Source organism: Cololabis saira, chromosome 5 (genome assembly GCF_033807715.1).
Source record: "Cololabis saira isolate AMF1-May2022 chromosome 5, fColSai1.1, whole genome shotgun sequence".
Lineage (NCBI taxonomy): Eukaryota > Metazoa > Chordata > Actinopteri > Beloniformes > Belonidae > Cololabis > Cololabis saira.
The window spans coordinates 13,839,983-13,862,056 of NC_084591.1; the positions used below are offsets into that span (position 1 = coordinate 13,839,983).

At 39.7% G+C, this 22,074-nt stretch overlaps 1 protein-coding gene across 2 annotated transcripts in view; it reads left to right on the forward strand.

The window, feature by feature from the left end:
• The window catches only part of LOC133443767 (cGMP-inhibited 3',5'-cyclic phosphodiesterase 3A-like), a 115,424-nt gene that overhangs the window by 58,767 nt on the left and 34,583 nt on the right, over positions 1-22,074 (forward strand). For both annotated transcript variants that reach the window (XM_061720972.1, XM_061720971.1), the window contains exons 2-3: positions 5,718-5,768; positions 19,571-19,831. In XM_061720972.1, coding sequence (XP_061576956.1) covers positions 5,718-5,768; positions 19,571-19,831 — 312 coding nt within the window. The remainder of the gene's footprint in view (positions 1-5,717; positions 5,769-19,570; positions 19,832-22,074) is intronic.

Genomic DNA, 22,074 nt, shown 5'->3' on the forward strand with positions numbered 1-22,074 from the left:
CGCTAGACTTTAGTGTTGTCTGGCTCTGTGTCTCCGAGCTCGGACATGAAAGGTTGAGTTACAAAAGACAGACTGAAAACTGAAGGGCTGTTTTTGTACGTGTGACTGGAGCGCCTCAGTGATATTAGACCCTTCTAATAGAGCCGAACTTTGCTGGGACTGCAGGGGGAAGCTGCTGCCAGCACTTATTCTGGCAAAGTAAAACCCTGTGGTTGGAGCCATAAAGAATAAGACAAACAGCGCTGACTGCCTAATACTGTCGTTTGAAGTGATTTTCATCTCACATTCGCCTCTTTTAAACAGCTGATTGCTTGTTGACTTCCTTTTTTATATCTTGCATGGTTATTTAAGTGCATGAGAGGCTACTTGCAGGTTTGATGGAGCTTCAAAGTGAGTCCCAGATGCTGTTGTGCTGATAAAATGTAGAATTAGGACATTAAGATGTTTGTTGAGAGAGAATACCCAGAAGTCGTGTTGATAAACTTCCTAAATGCCACACAATGGAAAATTTGTTGCACACCCACTGCTTTTTGTGAAGGGTGTGCATAAACCTGTTTACTCACAGTCAGGGTCACCTCATTTTGTGCTGCATTGCCTATTGTTGCAGGAACCTTGACCAAAGGACGAGGTGTACAATAACTGCTCCACACATGTTAGGATGTTTGTGTCCTGCTCAGCTAAATACGTTCGGGTCCAGGGTTTTTATGACAATTTCACTAAAAGATATTTACCATTTAGGGATTTTTAAGATATTGGAAAAGTAGGTAGACAGGAAACAGGTAGACACACTGTGTAGAAGGACAGGCTGCAACTCGAACCTGCGCCGCCTGCATGAGGACCAGAGCCTCTGTAAAAGGCACCCGCTTAATCCACTGAACTATCCAGGGCTGGTTACTTACTCGTTTTATAGGAGCTCAAAAGTATTTGGACAAAGAGGCAACATTTTAACTATATCTATAACTGTCAATGAGTTGAATGAAATTTATTTGCAGTCGATGCCTGAAATTTTAAAATCCATGGACACCAATTTCTAGGTTTTTTTCTCTGGAAATGCTTTTCCAGGTCTTGTTTGTGGGCCTGTCTGCCTTCAGTGTAAGCTTCAATAACTGAAAAGAAGGCCATATAGGGTTGAGATCAGGTGAAGAATATTCAACTTTCTTGCTTAGAAAAGTTCTCTCTTACTTTCTCAGCACGTCTCGGTCACTATCTATCCATCTGTACTGTGACTAGGGCTGGGCGATATGGACCAAAAGTCATATCTCGATATTTTCTAGCTGAATGGCGATACTCGATATATATTGATATTTTTTCTGTGCCATAATTGGGGTTTCCCCCAAAGCATTATAGCATAGCATCTCTGTTAGCTTCATTTTTTTCTGAGGCAAACCCTTAAAAAAACAGTCAGTTTTAATACAAAGCCTCGTGCCAAATGTCACACAGGTACATTTATTAACAGAGGTCTGCACAATATCAAAATGTATAAAACAAATGAAATAAAAATAAACTGCCTGCATATATAGAATAAAAATGCTTCTTGAATAAAATAAAACAAATATCCCTTTCCTGCATAACAATTAAATTAAAATACACTGTGCAATTAATACAATGTAGACAGTAACAGGCAGACTTTTCCACTGAGGTTGACAGTTGTGGAAATAAAAAAACATTTGTGCAAATCTCAAATAAAACATTCAAGTCAATTTGTCACAAAATAAGCTATATCAAAATCATAAAAAAAAAAAAAAAAATGTAATCGATAGGCTATAAACAATATTGTCTCATACCATATCGCGTTTGAAAATATATTGATATATATTAAAATCTCGATATATCGCCCAGCCCTAACTGTGACGCACCGTCCGATCAGTTTTGCAGCATTTAGATGAATGTGGATCTATTGGTAGCCCTGCACTCCAAAGCCATTGGGCACTTTCTCCAATATGTGATGTGGTGTGCTTTGGGTCATGAGCTGTTCCTTCCCTTCAAACAGCTGACAAATTTTCAAAACCAGACCAATACTCCAGACCTTTATCTTCTTCATTTGTGTTGGGGTGGCAAAGTGCCCTCCAACTAGAAGGTTCCCAGATTGATGCCCAGCCTGGGACCTAGACACTGAACCCACAATAGTCCCATTGTCCCAGCTGCTCATAGAGCCAGGCCTGACCATGGGAGGGAACCTGACGTAAAACCTATGTCAAATCAATACACGGAACTAGGAATGGGCGATATTTTACCGTTCACGATAAACCGTCATAAAAATTCCCCACGGTAAGAATTTGTCATCTCACGATAAAAACGATAAATTGAGGAAATGAGAAAAAAAGACAGAAAGAAAGAAATGAGCCTGAAAGAAAGAAAGAAGGAAAGAAAGAAAGAAATGAGCCTGAAAGAAAGAAAGAAAGAAAGAAAGAAAGAAAGAAAGAAAGAAAGAAAGAAAGAAAGAAAGAAAGAAAGAAAGAAAGAAAGAAAGAAAGAAAGAAAGAAAGAAAGAAAGAAAGAAAGAAAGAAATGAGCCTGAAAGAAAGAAAGAAAGAAATGAGCCTGAAAGAAAGAAAAAGGAAAGAAAGAAAGAAAGAAAGAAAGAAAGAAAGAAAGAAAGAAAGAAAGAAAGAAAGAAAGAAATGAGCCTGAAAGAAAGAAAGAAAGAAAGAAAGAAAGAAAGAAATGAGCCTGAAAGAAAGAAAGAAAGAAAGAAAGAAAGAAAGAAAGAAAGAAAGAAATGAGCCTGAAAGAAAGAAAAAGGAAAGAAAGAAAGAAAGAAAGAAAGAAAGAAAGAAAGAAAAAAAGGAGAAAGAAAGAAAGAAAGAAAGAAAGAAAGAAAGAAAGAAATGAGCCTGAAAGAAAGAAAAAGGAAAGAAAGAAAGAAAGAAAGAAAGAAAGAAAGAAAGAAAGAAAGAAAGAAAGAAAGAAAGAAAGAAAGAAAGAAAGAAAGAAAGAAAGAAAGAAAGAAAGAAAGAATGAAAGAAAGAAAGAAAGATTCCCTTTGATGACACTTTTTGTATTGGTATTTTTTTTATCGTCATTTTTATCGTTATCGGGATAAATGCCAGAAATTATCGTGATACATTTTTTAGTCCATACCGCCCATCCCTACACGGAACAATATAATCCCCTGAAGATGCCCCTAAAGAGAAAAGCCGAAAGTAGCTGCTTTAGTTTGTCTTGACGGATGAGGGGATGGACCACACCTGGCTGAATAACTACTTTTCATGCAAATACTTTGCTTAAAATGGCTGTAATAGACTCCCTTCTTGTTGGTAAACAGAATGATGTATTGTGGTGGGCGGGGCGTCGCTGGAGGCAAAACAACTTCCACTTCTGGCACCCAACAACACAACAAGACGACATCTTAAAATATTTATGAAGCCTACTAACGAGCAGTGAATATTTTCATTCAGGCGTCCCCTGCTTTGCCTCCAGCTACTTGAGCGACGTCATCGTGACGACGGCCCTGGAAATGTGTATTCCTAAACTGTAAATGCTGTACTTTTGTGAAAACTCTTAAATTAAAGTTAAACTCCTGCAGTTTCATCACTTCTGTGGTGTATAAAGGCAAAACCATAAAAATTCCATCCGTGACTTTTGTGTTCAACACAAGGGACTGTTTATCAGAATGTTTTAAAACGTGATATAAATTAAAACTAAATTATTTAGACCAGCTTCAGCTCACAACTTGATTTGCTGCACAGATTTCCTTAAACACCCTTAAAGCTTTTTCCACTCATTACCACACTGCCCACTGCTCCCTCCCAGGAGCCACGGGTCCTTTCGTGATTCCTTCCCAAGTTTGGAGCGGCTTTGGTTCGTTCACTTGAGAAATTTCCCTCCCTTCTTCCTTTTGCTGGTTTGAAGTGAGCAAAGGCTTGGTTGGTGGATTTATTCATATTTAAGCAACATTTGAGTTGAATTGTGGTGACAGCGGGGACGTGTGTGTTTATGTTGGCCCTTGTCAATCAAGCGTGCTGAATCCAGAAGAATACTGGCGACGTGTTTAACTGCTCACGGCATAAATCTCTTAGATTTCAATTGTTTGGAGACTGAAAGACAGCAGCCTCATTCTAATTGGAGGGACACATTTAAACATTTCTGACCATATGTGATTGTGTAAATATTACTAAAAATCAAGTCGATATTTTTAGTTGATTATAGATAAACTCAGCTTCATCCAATTGAACTACTTCCTTTATAAACATTTCTGAAAAGAGCCGACGGTGAGAGGTTGACCTATCTAAATGATGCATGACATCATCACAAATTACTGCTTAGAAACACTGCTGCTGTGTGTGTACTCCTAATTAACCACAAGTGCAATTGGTAAAAAAATATATAATAAAAAATAACCTCTTTAATTAAGTATGGAATAACAAGCAGTAATTGTACTCTTGTGTTGATTCACAGGCTCATAAACCCACACATCTGTCCAGACAGACCTATTTCAGCAGCGCACTAGTATAACAATTGCAAAAACAGAAGGTTTTACAAATATTGTAACTCGCAGCATGACACAAGTCAAAAATCTCCACTGACCTGAATTATTAAATTGGCTTTTATGCCAAACCTCTTTCATCAGTTATTGGAGCAGCGTTTCTAGGGCAGAGAGTCCAAACATAAGCACGACAGGGTTTAAAGGTAGGGTAAGGGATTTCTGAGTGATGTCAAATCTTTTGTTTTTTTGGAAGACAAAAAAAACACAGAGCGCTAGCTTCTACCTGGGGTGAAAGAACCAAAAGGAGAAGTCAAATTTCCATCTGATCAGGCTCTTTAGGTTTAATGTCTCTTTTTACCTGTTTAAATCAGGCCTCCTTAAATCGTCTCCAAACTGTCCAGAATGCAGCAGCCCGGCTTCTAACTAGTAGTAGTAAGAGAACACACATCACTCCAATTTTATCCTCTCTTCACTGGCTTCCCATTAAATTGCGCATCCATTTTAAAATACTGGTGCTAACTTTCAGAGCTTTGCATGGCCAAACACCACAATACATCGCTGACCTCCTCCTACCTTATGCGCCAAATCGGGCTCTTAGATCAGCACCCCAATCGTTACTGTCTGTCCCTCAAACTCATTATAAATCCAGAGGTGACCGTGCTTTTCAAGCTGTTGCGCCAAAATTATGGAATGCTCTCCCTTCACAACTGCGTTTTCTTTTTTCTTTTTTTTTTTCTTGCGTTTTTTTTTTATCTAGGTTTTTATATATATGTATACTATTGGTATCTTTTCTTTTTAATCTCTTTTAATTTGTGTGCCTTCTTTTAATGTAAAGCACTTTGTGATTTTATATCTGTGAAAGGTGCTATATAAATAAACTTTACTTACTTACTTACTTACTTACTTACTTTAATGTTCCAACATGTTCTCTGAGAAGTGAGTGAAAAATGAGTGAAAAATGAGCGCCTGTGCATTCGGAGAATCCCAAGTCTTCAGCTTCCTCCAACTCATCAGGGGGTGAAAAGGGACCACAGTACCCCAGAGTTGACTGAAAGTGAAACAGACTTGTGTTCTCAATGGGAAGGCTGTAAAGAAAGAAATATGTAAAATAAACCTTAACCCATCCAAAAAAAAAGATTAATGAGCATTTCCATCCACCCACCTTTTTTTCTTATCCTTTGTGCCTTTTTATGTACAGTATTCACACGATGTTGTTGCCCCTGAAACAAGATATGTTGGACTGGGATTTTAACACATCTCTGTTGTCTCTTTTTTTTTGTCTTTGCCACAGATGCTGCCCCGCTCAGAGTGGGACCACAAGAGGGGCTACCGAGGATCACAGGTTAGCGCCGTCCACCGCCACTGTTAACGGCATCAACAGGAACGTCCTCTTTAATACATGACACCGGCAGGAAAATGTGAACAAGTCCTGTACATTCGCTCATTTCACATCTGGTTAAACAGCACATTCAGAAGTATCCATTCCCACCGGAGTCCTTGTAATAGTGTTAAGGTGTTAGCAGCGTTAGTGTGTGATTTGGCTAAGGTGCATTAAATGCCAGGGGAAGGGTTATACTTGGCAGGCCCAGTGGAAACAGCTTGTGAAGACGGACATGCAGCCACATCCTTGAGATAACCTTTCCCATCTTTTGTGGGAGGGGGGGATTTGTTGGATGTGTGTGTGTGAGCTTGGAAATTGATGTATTGAGTTGCCACAGAGCTGCAAGGCAGGACCCCAGAGTACATAAAGAACAAACAATGCCCTTGGCAGGGGGATTGCCACATACAGTATGAATGCGTCCTGTACTGCATGTTCTCCCATCAGGAGGATATTCTTTAAAATAATTATAGTCTGTCAGTGCTGACAGCGTATGAGTATGCTTATATAGCAATAAATATGAGTAGTGGCTAAAACAGAACAGCACATTTGACTTTAAAAAACAAATGAAACACTGCATAATTTTCACTGACATGCACAATCTGCGTTGTCTGTTCCCGAAGCAGCCGAACAGTGATAGCCCACAAAAAGCATTCTGCCCTTTTGAAATATTTTCTCAGCCTTATATCAGTGTTTTATGTGGAGCTGAGAGGCAAGTATATATATTTTGATGGATGCGTTGCCTAAGCTGCCATTTAGAGTCAGTGGTGGGTTCAATCTTTTTTAATAGTACAAAGACTGACAAGACATTTAAGAAGTGGAGGCTTATGTTGGCCTGTCTCTCCATCTTGTGGCTACTTTCCCTCCTCTCCGCTGCATTGAACCAGGCTGTTGGTCAAAGACGGCGCTCGCTCTTTAGGCCCAGCACCTCATGGCGCGTGTAAAACCTAGAAGGACACCAGGGTGCTTGATTGATCTCTGTGTCGCATTTGCCAACATGCACATATGAGCGAGCTCATTTTCCAAACCACAACTTATTTTTTTTTTTTTTTTTCCCTTTCCAAAGCTTGTGGTGGATGTTTTAGCTTAGGAAATGACAGTAAAGTTATGTATGGAAAAAGCTATTTAAATATTTGTATTCAAGTTGGAAACACATTGGTTTTGGAATGTTACCCAGGGAGATTATCTAAGAAAGGAGTGTTTGTACGCCTGGATTTTGCGGCTGTTATTCTAAATTATTGTGAGGCTGGAAGAGCGGTCTGTGAGGCAGACAAATGATGACATTGGAGTCATGTTGAAGATTTATCAAAATCACTGTGGGGACTTGAAAATCTGATCAGCATCCCAGAAAATGCAGGTTTGGAGGTTTAGAAAAAAAAAGCTTGTATGATTTAATCGTACATGACCGAGGTGGGAGGATGTTTTTAGTGCGTTGTCTGTTTGACCGTCACCCAGATTATGCAAAACATCTTGGCTGATGTTGATCAGAGCTGCAGGATGGTGACCTACCCGCCGCAAGAAAATGTTTGACATCTTTTGAAACTATGCATATGTATGTGTCAGCTTTTATCAGCAAACTCCTTGTAGCTGATGATGAGCCTCATCCCAAGCATGCACACGTCTTCAAAAGCAACAAAGAAGTCTACATTTGTACGTCAGAGGGTTGGCGGTGGGAGAAGGTCATGGATCTGTACTGGGAAACTTTGGCTTGCCTTGACTATGTTTAAGCAACAAGATACTTGGTTACAGGAAGAGATTTTATTGTTGGGATTCAAATGCAGCTTATTTTACACTGCAATTTCATCACAGAGCATCATGCGGTGAGGTGGGAGTGGCTGAGAAACATCAAAACTAAACATATGTCTGGTTACTTAAACCGCAGTGTCAGTGTCAATTGTGACAAATTAAACCCACGTTCACCTTCTTTAAATCAGGACAAAAAACTCTGGTAAAGTCACTTTCACAGCGCTATCCAACATTTTATTTAGTCTCATTCACTTTTTTATTTTCTCTTCATCATTGTTGATGCATGATGTAGTGCCGTGAAGCGATGCGCGGTTGTCACAAGAGACGACCGGGACAGAAGTCTCAAGTTACTTTGGGTTGTGTAAGGAAGAGACTTTCAAAAAGTGGTCGAACATTTCTTTGAATGAAATTGAAACTGAAACTTGTACATAAAAAGATAAAAACCCGATCTGTTTTAAAAATGCTGAGAGAAGACTCGTGACTTGAAGAGGTGCCATCACCAACTGAGGTCACTGGTCCCTCCGTAACTTGTATCTTCTCTTTTTATTAGCTCTAGAGGCAAGCTTAAATCTCAATTTGAAGTAGAATGAAAATATACAAATATACTTTGCCTCAAAATGAACTGGACCTACCAGAAGTAATACAGAAACTTTTAGTAAATCACAAATTTATACTTTGTAGGATGATAAAAGACTGGTTTCATAGAAATGAAGGTAGGTTTCATGTCAGTCCCACAGAAAGAAATGAGTTTTTTATCTTTAGACCTGGTTTCCACGATGCTGACTCGTCCGAGGTTGAGAGATTTCCCATTTGTTTCAGTCACTCGAGAACCAAAACTGACCTTGTCGTCATGTTTTTGGGTAGCATTGAGGTAAACACAACTTTTTGTAATCTTTAAACCAGATTTTTCTGCAGGTCGCGTTACTTTTATGAGACTTCTTACAGAGGCTGTCTCTGAGTATTCTCTGCTGAGTGTCCGCTGTCGCTGTGTGAGCAAGCTTCATCATTGTTGATCAGCTTTCTTTTGGTTAAAAGTCTTGCATTTTTCTGCCACTTAACCATTTTCCATGTCTTTCCCAGTAAAGCAGATTGTTGAGAGCTTTTACAGAGCCTCGGTGAAGGAGGATAATTTGTGCGTTCACCAAAACAAGGAAATGCATGATCCGTCACGGCAAAACGGCTCACCGACTTTCCTCTCGCATTGTTTTTGTGTCACCACTCAAGGAAGTGTCAAATAAGTGGCGTTTGTTTGTGACATGTTTTCCACAATACAGTGTATGTTATATCTCTGTTTTTGTGGTAAAGTCGTGCTCACTCATCAACCAAGTCTGTTTTGTGTCAATGCTCTTTTTTTTGTTTAGTTTTTTCATTTTCTCTGTTTCATTCCTGTATTTTTCCACATCCAACAGGTCTGCCTGTGTGTCTGCTTTTGTATCTCTGTTTCTGCATATTGGTCGTCTGTTTGAATCGAGAAAGATGTGGAAGAAATCTTAACATAACAACAACACAAAACAGTCTTGATGGTTGCATGGTAGGGGTCAACTGGCTTGATTTTTTTTTTCCAGTAAATTATTAGTGAGGCAATTAATCTTTTTTGTTTTTTCTTGATTACCCAGAACATTTGCCCTTGACTCCTTCCTTTTGATAAAATATAGAAAATGCGTAATTGTATCCTGGCGGCAGCTGAGGACCTGGCCCGGTGTTGGGGTTGAGGGAAGGTCTGTGACGGCGGTGGGGGTTGGTAGAGAGTGCAGGGAGCTGCCGTGTGCACGGTTCTGGCTGCAGTGGCCGAGGCAGAGTGTCTAGCAGTGTCTCAGTGGAGGTTTTTGTTACCTAACTGCTGTAACTCCCTCTGCAACGGTCCTCTGTTACTCTAAGCAGGGAATATCACCATCTCCCAGGCTTCTCTTCATCTAATCCATCCAGACAGAAGCAATCACACATGCACCGCCACTGAAACACAAAACTTCATGGTAATCATACATGGTACATACTGAGAAGTCTGCATAAATGAAATAAATCTCAGAGACACGTTAAGTATTTCTTTTCATGGCCTTCCCTTGCTTTTTGCTCAACACATGCCTGCCTCTTTAAGATTTACGTTTGCTTCCAGTGTTGATTGATAAATAAGCAAAGCAGCGTGTATTTGTGTGCAAAGTTGCTTACATTATCGAAATGTGTTTATCGAGGGAAACAAATACATCTGTTTCTCCAGCAGGCCACTAACGCTACAGAAACTGTCCAGTTGTTAGCTCTCCCTTGGAGTACATCACATTAGCACCATTGCACAATATTAGCGAGGATGTTTAGAGGATGGAGCAGAGGGCATGGAGACTTCCACACCAAGTGAACCATCTCAGGAATGCCAAATATAAGGCCCCTCTTTACATGCAACCAGTTAATTGTCCTCTAGAACAATGATTCTCAATTGGTGGGTCGGGAGCCAAAAGTGGGTCCCAGTAGGGATGGGCGGTATGGACTAAAAAATGTATCACGGTAATTTCTGGCATTTATCCCGATAACGATAAAAATGACGATAAAAAAATACCAATTCAACTCCATCTTTTTAACCATAAATCTATCACCACATTCAGTCTTTGAAGCCCCCAAAACACTGCTCTAAAAGAATACTAAATTACACCAATTATTACACCACTCTGGTGGAGACCTTAGCAGCAGCAGCTGTTATATATAATAATATGTTTTATATAATAATATATAATGTAAAATATATAATAAATTACTTGTATTGCCATCCTTTGCACTCACTGTTTTTTTTGCAGACTCTGCATATAATAGATGATGTTTGCTCCTCGTCACTCTTTTTAAATCCAAACCAGTTCGATAATGCAGCTGGAGCCTCGTTTAACAACAAGCTCCTCGCTCTCAGATCCGCCTTCTGCCATGTTTGTTAAGGCTGATTTATGGTTCTGCGTTAAATCGACGCAGAGCCTACGGCGTAGGTTACGCGGGACGCGCATTGTACGTTGCGCGTCGCCGCGTAACCTACGCCGTAGGCTCTGCGTCGATTTAACGCAGAACCATAAATCAGGCTTTACACAAAAACACATCAAGGGGAATTTATCGTTTTTACCGCGAGATGACAAATTCTTACTGTGGGGAATTTTTTTGATGGTATATCATGAACGGTAAAATATCGCCCATTCCTAGGTCCCAGACCCGTTCCCAGTGGGTCGCAGGCCTTTGCCTCAGGTAAAGGTATAGCTACATTTATTTTGAGACTTTTAAAAACTAGTTCTCTGATGTTTACATTTTTTATTTCATGGAAATTAAAAAACAGTATGAAACCAGTAGCTGATTTACTTAGAAATGGTTGTTCCTGTCAGTCTCGTGTTTAAAGCCTGACTACATGACTGAATTGTTTTATTAAAATAAATATAAGAGCATGAAAATGTTCACACAATTTGGGTCATTCCTTTTCATTAAAACAGCACAACGTAACTTTCAGCTTTTCTGAGTTTGGCGGCATCTTTTGGACAAAAGCGGTAGTGTTTTACCAGAAAGAACACTACGTTTCCCATGAGCACCAGCACGTACTGCCGGAAAACTCATGTCCCGTCGCGTGCATTTGTTTTGATGAGAGAAGACGGGACGCTTTTCTGTTTCACCAAGTGAACAGACGGAACGCAAAAAAAAAGATGTTAAACTGCCGGAAAGCAACTGGAATTTACCGGGATACCTTAAACAAGGAAGCCAGGGAGCGGTATATGGAGAAAATAATGATTATTAACGGTCTGGATCCATATGAAATCCCTACTGAAGAGCCATGTGTTTCAATAAATTTGTATAATAGTACAACATACAGTACATGTTTTGTATCCCTCTTACTTCTCTTTTCTTTTTTTGACTGCTTTATTATGTTGAAGAGGCTCCGAGGCGTGAGCAATATTTTTGTTTTCCTCGTGAGATTATTTTTTTCCTCTGCAGCTACAAATACGAGTTAATATTTTTTCCTCAACAAACTAGTTTTATCTGAAGATTGGGGTTAATTGCACCGCAGAGAGCTGGCGAGCAACTGCGTTTAGCTGGCGAAGGAATAAAACCCGTGTTTTGATCCGACCCGGTCTGTGTGAGTGTTTGTGTTTTACGGCTGGTTTATGGTTCTGCGTTAAATCGACGCAGACCTACGGCGTAGGGTACGCGGCGACACGCACCATACGTTGTGCGTCGCCACGTACCCTACGCCGTAGGTCTGCGTCGATTTAACGCAGAACCATAATTCAGGCTTTACTGTGTGGAAGGTGTTTGGTTGTTACAGCCGCGATCCAAGCGAGCCGACGACTCTTTCACTCTTTTACTTTGTTATATCAGATACTTGGCCTGCGTGGTTCTGCCTCCGAGCAGGAAACCGTTGAAAAGTTAAACCATTAGCGATCTTTTCCCCACGTCTGTTGTGTGTGGAGCTGCTGCAGCCATAACGCAGCAACGGGTTACCAGCTTCTGCGGAGCTCTGAGCTCCAAGCCCCGCCCATTTTCGTCTCGACTGCATATCCGGAAGGAGGGGGAAGTGACGTATGCCGTAAAGCAGTCAAAGCCGTAAAGATTTGTAGTTTTTTAGTGTGGCAGGGTTCCTACCATGCTCCTCAAAGTTACATAGTGCCAGTGAAGGCGATACAGACCCCTCAGACCATGACAGAGGTGTCATTAAACCTGTTGGAAGTTGATGTACCATCACAATGACTCTGGAAATATGATATTCAGGTGGAAAAGTTACGTAGTGTCGCTTTAAGGGGTGATGTTTGGTCTCAAAGCGGACCAGTTGAGAACCACTGCTCTAGAAAACAAGGAGGCATGTTTTTTTGTTGTTGTTTTGTTTTTTTTTGTTTTTTTTTTACACTAAATTGATTCAGTCTGTGCTCTGCGTTCTGCAGTTATTGGCAAAATGCATGTGGACACAGCAGGAACTCCAGCAGTCGTAACTTCCATCTATCAGTCCCGCTCCAACGGTCACATGTGCTGCCAGTAATTTTGATTATCCATGCAAGAAATAAATATAAAAGTTAATAACTGTATGTTTATCAAATTTAAGCAAGGAATCATTTGATAAATCCTTCTACATATTAGTATTACACATTATTATTAGTATTAGAAACAAAAGCAATTAACCTTTTGAATTAGATGCTTTGTATCTATCTATTTTTTCTGCAGCAAATGACATATGAATCCTTCATATTAGCTGGTCCAGGCATAGTATAAGAATGAAATCAGCATTCACAGCTAAATGGGACTCTTGAGTACAGAAAATGTATGTGGACAAACAGCTGCTCACTCTTCAGGAACGAGTTCACATGAACTGCTCTGTTGGTCTTAACTGCACATCTACTGACATATTGTTTCAAAATGCCATTGAGGATGTGCACTGCTGTTAGTCATTGTAAAATGTCAAAACAAAAAATGCATGCTTGATTTAGTTTGTGATTTAGCTTTTCTGGGGAGTCATAAAACTGTTTATCAATGCTGCTGTTCAGTTTGAGCTTATGTAGCTTCTCAACAGAAACTAGGGGCTCGTGGGTGAGTTTAACATAAACTTGTGGTTTAAGAGCAGGAAGGCTGGCAAAGGGATCAGATTGGGAGCATCAGCGGACGCGACATCAGGCTGAAATCAAGCTTTCCAGGGTTTAAAACATTTTTAAAAAAATGAAGCCGCTTTCCTTTAAAACTGATTTCAAAAGCCACTTGCTAATCAGCAGTACAGCAGCTCCACAATATGATCCTTAAAGGGTAAGTAAAATAAAGAAACACAGAAAACTAGCTCCTCCCTCCTCTGACTTCCAGAAAACACAAGTCAACAATTCCCATCATGAACTCTTCCACGCCTCTTCTCCCCCTCGTCGTGTACCTGAGCATGAACCCTCCCCCAGTTGCTGATTGGCTGGAGCAATGTTTGTTACAATTTCATTGGGTAGTTTAGAGCCAGGGCTGTTTGACGCCCCCGCTTCCTTTGCAGTGTACTCTCAAGATGGGCAGTTTGGCTTAGATAAAATATCAGGCTGTATAAATAGTTTTATTTTCATGAGAACCTGCTGATGAAAGCTTCCTGTTTACTCCAGACACTTGATTAATTTCTGTTTTCATATCCAACTTTGCACAAGAAAGCAGATTTCATGATCACGAATTGTTTCACCGTTTCATTGGTTTTGCCGCAGAAGTTGATTTGGACTTCCTTTTAGAATGACATCCAACATTGATCACAACATCTGAGTTGTCAACTTGTCACTTCCAACATGCGGTCTGAGGGTTTGGACCTGTTTTTACTTCCGATGACCTTTATTTTGCTGCCTTTATTTACAAAACAGACAGAGACCAGTATATGAGAGAAGGTTTTACATAATCTTAACATTATCCAGCAACATGTTACCCTTTATTTACATCTATTTTAGGTTAAAACATCCACGCCCTAAATATGGAGAAATATGTATTTTTCCTGAAATATAGCTTTTGATATTTCAAGTTACAAGGCTTCATAGGTAGCCACAGCTGCTGAATAAGGAATCATCTAACATGGCAGCATGTGCTTATGTAACCTTGCTTATGTAATTCACAACACCATCTGTCCCAGGATGACCATCCCTAAATTTTAAGAAAGATTGTTGGAAGTTTGGGAACATTTGGGATGAAACCCTCCGCTTAGGAACGTGCGAGGCAAGACTCAAGTTTTTAGTGATACATAAAGCTGAAAACCCAGAAAGGTTGAGGTTTTATACTTATTAGTTGTTTCCTGATAGCTTAAGGGAGAGTATTTATTTGTGTATTTGTTTTTTCAGTAAGGAAATGGCGTATATATTGTAGGACACAGGTATTACGAGTTCTTCTGGGTAATAAGAATACCGTTAAAGAGGACTGCAGAGCCTGTGGCGGCCAGATCCCCACTGTGCCATGTGTAATGTCTGATCCTGGGCATTAAGTGACCTCATACTGAGAACAAATCTTCATCTTCACTGCAGTGACATTATTTAAGTGTGGTAGCTGCTTTTTTTTTTTTTTTTACAAAGTTTACAGACCCATGTTTTAAATACATTTGTTTTACTGTATTTTCACTTGGTTTTCTGCTTTAGTAGTGGCTTTAGAAGCAGGACTAACGAGCAAACAGTTGAGGCTATCATTTGTTTCTGAGCGTGTGTTTCAATTACCCTGAAAACATCTTTGGTGTCGAGGCAGATTTTTTATAGCAGCCATAAATCGTCTTAATATCTCTCTTTACGTAAACTCTCAGATCGGCTGGAAATGAGCTGAGAGACAGGAGTTTTTATCTTTTTCTCAATTTCCAAAAGTGTTGACTAAATGAATGGGGGTAATGTGAAGAAGAAGATGTCGTGGAGTCGAAGGATCAAATTAGTGCTGGGCGATATATCGAGATTTTAATATATATCGATATATTTTCAAACGCGATATGGTACGAGACAATATCGTTTATATCGATTAAAAAAAATAAGTTTTTTTTTATTATTTTGTGACAAATTGACTTGAATGTTTTATTTGAGATTTGCACAAATGTTTTGTTATTTGCACAACTGTCAAGCTCAGTGGAAAAGTCTGCCTGTTACTGTCTACATTGTATTAATTGCACAGTGTATTTTAATTTAATTGTTATGCAGGAAAGGGATATTTGTTTTATTTTATTCAAGAAGCATTTTTATTCTATATATGCAGGCAGTTTATTTTTATTTCATTTGTTTTATATATTTTGATATTGTGCAGACCTCTGTAATAAATGTACCTGTGTGACATTTGGCACTGGGCTTTGTATTAAAACTGACTGTTTTTTTAAGGGTTTGCCTCAGAAAAAATGAAGCTAACAGAGATGCTATGCTATAATGCTTTGGGGGAAACCCCAATTATGGCACATAAAAAAATATCGATATATATCGAGTATCGCCATTCAGCTAGAAAATATCGAGATGTGACTTTTGGTCCATATCGCCCAGCTCTAGATCAAATAAGTTATTGGTTTCAATGTTTGAGCTGCCTGCTACAAGAGTTAAGTTGCATTTGTTATATTTATCAAATGTGCCATTACCTTCATGAACACACACCTTTTTGTATTTTTGACTACAAATAGGAAAAGTAGCATATCTGACTTATCTGATGATATACCAGGGAAATAAATGGAGAAACTTTTCCTGTTCCCACAAGTGGAAATGGACAAAGGTTTTCACACATTTGTAGACAGAGTCAACCGTTTTCTACTTGGCTAGTGTAAGCAGAACCATTCTTGGTGCCTGGCAGCTTCTCCCAAAGTGAATGGGACATTTGGAGAGAAAAAAATCTGATAACATTCTTTCAGGTAGAAAAAGGGAACTTGTGGGCTTATTAGATAATTTAGCCTGCAGCCAGACCTGACTTGTGCTTTGCTGTGGTTGTTGTCCTGCTCAAGGCGCAGCAATTAAGAGTTGCTTGTGAACTTTTCACTTTACCCTGTGAAAGCAAGGCTCGCTCACGCCATGCCGCTGCCTTCAAAGCAGCTGTGCAGCAGACGGTTGGAGACAGGTGATGGCTGCTGGCCATCGGAGAGGAGCATGGAAGTCAAAGGTCAGATTCCAGCCAAGACCTCGCTAATGAGTCCATTCATTAAGCATCAAGTTATGCCCAGCTGTGCTAAACACGTTTCAATCTGATGTTGCCATTAAGACGTTTGAACAGACCACGAGCTCGTCGACATCTACCCCTGTGAATTGCCGCTCTCTGCTGCGCCTCATGTTTTTTTTTACTCCTGTGATCTAAAACAAGCCATATAAGGTCTAAAATAAAGTGTTTGTTGTGTAAGCGTGCATCTTTGCCACTTAGTGTGACAGCAGCTTCAAAACAAGGCTTTGCAGAATCTCAGCATACGCTGGAGCTGTCTTCTTTTAAGACAATTATTTTATCTTATTTTATTAATCGGTTTGTGTTTGTTTATTGATATCATTTTTTGTGCATTGAGGGGTTTTTTCAACGAGCTAAGAGCGCTTTTGAAACCCAACTTTGCAATGCTTTGTGAGCTGCCATCAAACTTTCTTTTTTGAAATGGGGGAAACCTTCTGACAGTTCATCTTTGCTGCAGTTGGTTCATGCATTGTTTTTCCAAATGGACTGTTATTTTTCTTTTCAAGTCAGTCATTGTAATATGTGCTCTGTATTGTAGCATATAATATTGCAAGTAAATGCTAGATTAATTCAGAACCTCATGGTTTTTATGGGGGAATGCTTCAAAAAAATCTAGAAAAACAAACACCCTATAAGTTGCAAATACTTTAGTGTGGCTGATCTTCATTGATCTTTCCTGAGATTTGAAGAGGATCCAGCTTCTTGTCTTTGCAGAGTGGGTCACGTCTCTTACGTCAGCGTTCGTCTAATCTAGTGAATCATTCTTATCTGGCACTCTTTAGACTTCTACCAGATCACCACAGGGCTGGATCTTGTCAGCTGTTTTATTTGTTCTCTATATAACTCTGTCAGCATCAGCGTGAGGGACATCACAAATTCACTGGTGACACACTCGTGGGCTCAGTGCTTAGTGGTGACAGCCAGGACAGTGGCCCTGTTGTTTCTGATTCTATAGATTGGGGTTTGCCACTTTGGACATCAATGTACCAAAACTAAGTAGATGGTGATTGGTTTTAGTTCATTTCAACATTCATGATCATTTTAATACAGTATGTGCAACGTGTTAAAGTGTGAAGCAAACGGACTACAGCAGCAGAAAACTACTCAAGGTACAGTCCTGTCAGCTAAGAACAAGAAGCTTAAGCTACAAAAAAGATGGACAACAGAATATTATTTAAAAAATCTGGTTAAATGAGTCTTATTCCTGCAACCTTTGGACGTTAGGGTCTGAACTACATAAAGGATTGAACCATTCTGCCTCCTATTAAAGGAGCTTGAGGCAGGATTGAGGCAGGATTTTTGAAAAAAAATGTGTATACGTTTTAAGTTTTCTAGTAATAATGTCAGATGAAGCGTTCCAAACCAAAAAGAATGAGCCCTCTAGTGTATCTGTCCGTTGCCTTGAACAGGCTGTGTTCTGCAAAATGTGCTGCAATTCTGGGCCCGAATTTCCCGCGCTGTCCTGCGGATGTGACGTCATGCACATTCTCCCCGGCCGTCGTGGTGAAGGGTGGCGCTAGAGAGTCTCATTTCTTAAAAGGAGCCTCATGCTCCTTTAACGGTTCAGACTGGGGATGGTGGTATCATGATTTGGGAGAATTTTCTTGGTGCACTTCAGACCACTTTAGTACCTACTGAGCGTCGTTTACACACCACGGCCTGCCTGAGATTTGCTTCTGACCATGTGCATCTCTTTATGACCACAGTATACTCTTTCTGATTGCTACATCCAGCAGGATTTCACGCTGTGTCCTTGTGTTTCAGTTCTGTCTTGACTTCCTTGGTTCCCATCTGCCCGGACTGTTTGCACCTGTGTGTCGTCAAGCCTTCTGTGTATATTGTGTCTTGTCTTTCCCTGTTTCTACCCTCCTTGTGTCCCGTCAGGTTTTTTTAGGTTTTCTCTAGTGATTAGCACTTGTGTTTTTTTTTTGAACACCCTGCTCAGCAGCTCTTTTAGTTTGTTTTAAGTCAATAAATCCAGTTTTTTGGAACTTCTAGCTGTCTCCTAGTGTCTCTCCTGGATATGGGTCCTGAATCAACCAGTCCATGACAAGGACCTCTGGGATGTGGTGGAACGGGAGATTTCTATCATGGAAATGGAGCTGGCAAATCTGTAACTGTGTGATGGTATCGCGTCAACAAATGATGTCATAGCACTTTGTTAAAAGTGCAGTTCTAAAGACAAAAACAGGGGTAAAGAGTTAATTAATAAAACTTACGACGGAACATGGATCCAAATGACATGAATTTGTAACCCGAGGACAGAACAGGTGAAGATCTGGTATTAAAGATAAACAGCCAAAGGCAGACTCTGGGAAACTGTGATGAAGAGCCTTTAAATGACACCCCAAACCTTGGAATTATTTTGTATATACAGAGAAAGATAATGACAAACAGAAATGCACATGTGTGGCAGTTGGTAAACTTAAACCAGGCGATACAGAGCATGAAAACTCATAAAACAAGGCTGACTCTAACAGAAAGAATTAAACAAAGCTCACTGACAATGACAAACACATTCTGTTGCACATCTCCACATGAGCATGAATTAGATTTTGAGCTGCTATTAACTTGCACTTCGTTGTGATTGTGACATATTTCATACATTGTTGTGCATTTTAAAGTCCTATGTAGTCATGCGTCATGTTTAAAAATCCTTAAATACTAATTAAATGAAAAGGGTTAATCTAAAATCTCTGTCAGGCTAGGGCTGGGCGATATGGACCAAAAGTCATATCTTGATATTTTCCAGCTGAACGGCGATACTCCATATATATCGATATTTTTTCTGTGCCATAATTGGGGTTTCCCCCAAAGCATTATAGCATAGCATCTCTGTTAACGTCATTTTTTTCTGAGGCAAACCCTTAAAAAAAACAGTCAGTTTTAATACAATGCCTAGTGCCAAATGTCACACAGATACCTTTATTAACAGAGGTCTGCACAATATCAAAATATATAAAACAAATGAAACTGCATATATAGAATAAAAATGCTTTTTGAATGAAATAAAACAAATATCCCTTTCCTGCATAACAATTCAATTAAAATACACTGTGCAATTAATACAATGTAGACAGTAACAGGCAGACCTTTCCACTGAGGTTGACAGTTGTGCAGATAACAAAACATTTGTGCAAATCTCAAATAAAACATTCAAGTCAATTTGTCACAAAATAAGCTATATCAAAATCATTGGAAAAAAAACATTTTTTTTTTTTTAAATCGATATAAACGATATTGTCTCGTACCATATCACGTTAGATTAATATTAATTAATATATCGATATATATTAAAATCTCGATATATCGCCCAGCCCTATGTCAGGCCTACTTTTAAATCAGGATCATCTCCCATTAGCTGCGGCAGCAGTGATGATTGTTTCTTACTCCTCTGTCTCCTTGTCAATAAACAGTCATCAGGCACGACTGTCATGGTGGACATAGCAGTGATGGGAGAAGCTCACGGACTGATCACAGACCTGCTGGCTGACCCGTCCCTTCCACCAAACACCTGCACCTCGCTGCGGGCCGTCAGCAACCTGCTAACCACCCAGCTCACCTTCCAGCCTCTGCACCGGCCGCGCCCTGCCCCCTTGCTTAACCCCAGCGACGCCTACTCCTGCTCCGACTCAGAGGAAGGACCCGAGAAAGGAGAGAGGACATCCATACACAAGGTAGACAAAATGAATTATTTGTCCTGATTTACGTTCAGCTGGGAAGATCAGTCGTGTTGGAGAACCTGGTTGAAAGCGAGAATATTTCACCCAAATATCAAAAGTCTCAACTGTTAATCAAAAGCTGTTAAAGAGCCAGACACCAAACGGTTTTATTTGGAAACAGCTGAAATAATCCTTAGATGGCAATGTGGTCCACCTTATTAAGGCCGAGTGATTTATACACCACGCAGTACTCCCCACATATGTTAATCTTTGAGCCCATGATTCAGCTAATGAGCCCTTCTCGCTCCCTGAGTTTTAGCATCATATGAAGGGTGTATTTTCACAGAGTTGAGAGAAGAAAAATAGAGTACCGGTATGTCTACTGCTTGGAGGACTGTTCTCCCTTTCATAGCCACAGCTGTGTCAACATGACAGATGTCCAGAGCCAGCGAGTCTGTGTGAATGCATGTATGTATGTGCGGGGAGTAGCAGAGGATGGGCAACACAAAGCTGGATGCATTTCTTTAAATGCTACAAAGGGACAAGTGTAGGGGTGGGTATTGGGAAGGACCTCAGGATACGATACGCATCACGATACTTGAGCCACGATACGATACACATTGCGATATCCCGATTATGCGATATCCCGATTATTATATTCTACATAGTTCACGGAAAAATTAAAAAATGCATTACACATCTTAAAATCCAAGTTGTATATATGGACATCAGATGATAGTGATGGATCTTAAAATCCGAGTTGCACGTTCATCAGATTATAGTGACAATTCATGGGACAAACTGAGTCAAAACAATGTTTTATTATAACTATACAAGCTAAAGTTACAACTTATTTGTATATGTTTTTCATAATATTTACATCATATGAAATTAACATTAAATTTAGTATGAGGTTGCTTTAATTATGTGGCAAATAATAATAAACACAAGAAAGATGGGTACTAAAACCAAGGACAGGCACAGTGATCAGTCAGTATAGATATAAATCTATAAATAAATAAACCTCTGTCCATTATTTTTCATTTTTTAAGGACAGGCAATTGTGTTATATAAAAAATAAATTATAAAATTAAATAAAACCTGAGCTCAGTGCAGGGCCCTCCCAGGGTTGGTAGAGAGTGGCAATGCCCAGGACTGTCACTTAGGTAGGAGCACTGGGTGATATAATGGGGAAAAAATCGGGGATAAAAAAAAAAAAAAAAAAAAAATTCGATATTCAAATTTTGAATATCGATATTGAATCAGCTGGAAAAGTATTGCGATATATTGCCATATCGATATTTCTGCCCACCCCTAGACAAGTGCATGTCAGCAAAACTGGACTTGCATCATCATTTTGTATTTGCTCCTTATCTGGTCAAGCCCACTCCGGCTCAGACAGCATGATGGGCCGGTGGCGTTCGCTGTGCCATCAAACACATTCCATGCTGTCCATTGCATCTTCTGAGTTTTGTATAAGTAGAAAATGCAAGTTGCAACTTTTTAAAAACGACCGGTGGAGCTTCGGTTGTTAAGACTCTCCTCCTGTCCTGCTCGAACTACCAGGGAGAATAATCGAAGGGGAAAAAGCGGTTACTGACGACAGAAGGCTGTTCAGTCTGCTGCATGGCTTTGATGTCCATACGCAGCAAATACTGATGCCACCATGTACTTTTGCTGTACTAGAATGACATTTTCTCCGTCATTTGCAAAATATAACTAAAATAAATGCAACAGACAGTACATTACTTTTCAGAGCTCAGAACATATATTCTTGTGAGAAGTTTAAACTGCAGTGGTCTTAGTCCATTTCCAGAATCAGCATCAGCAGCAGTTGGCATCAGATGTTTTTGCTTTTTCTGGAAGATGCCCTGGTTTTGCTGCGCTGTTGCCGATGGTGATGTGTGTGTGCATGTGTGACATGTTTTTCTTTTTCTTTTTTTTTCATTAGCGTCTGCAGGGCTTTCACTAAAGAATTCAACAATGGAGGGAGAAGAGTTATAATTATTACACCATTACTTCTTTATAAAACTTGACAAATCCAATTTAAGTGTACGCTATACAAAACTAACTGAAGATAGTTTCTGAAAAATCATGGTCTGCGATTTTCTGGTGGATGTGTACCAGAACAGTGGAAGGCAGAGTAAATATGAGTGATGTCCCAATCCAATAACGTGTTCAGAAACCGGGGCCGTAAAACATAGTTTTAATTTTAATTTCGCTACATTACATTATTCATTTATTTATTGTCTATTGAT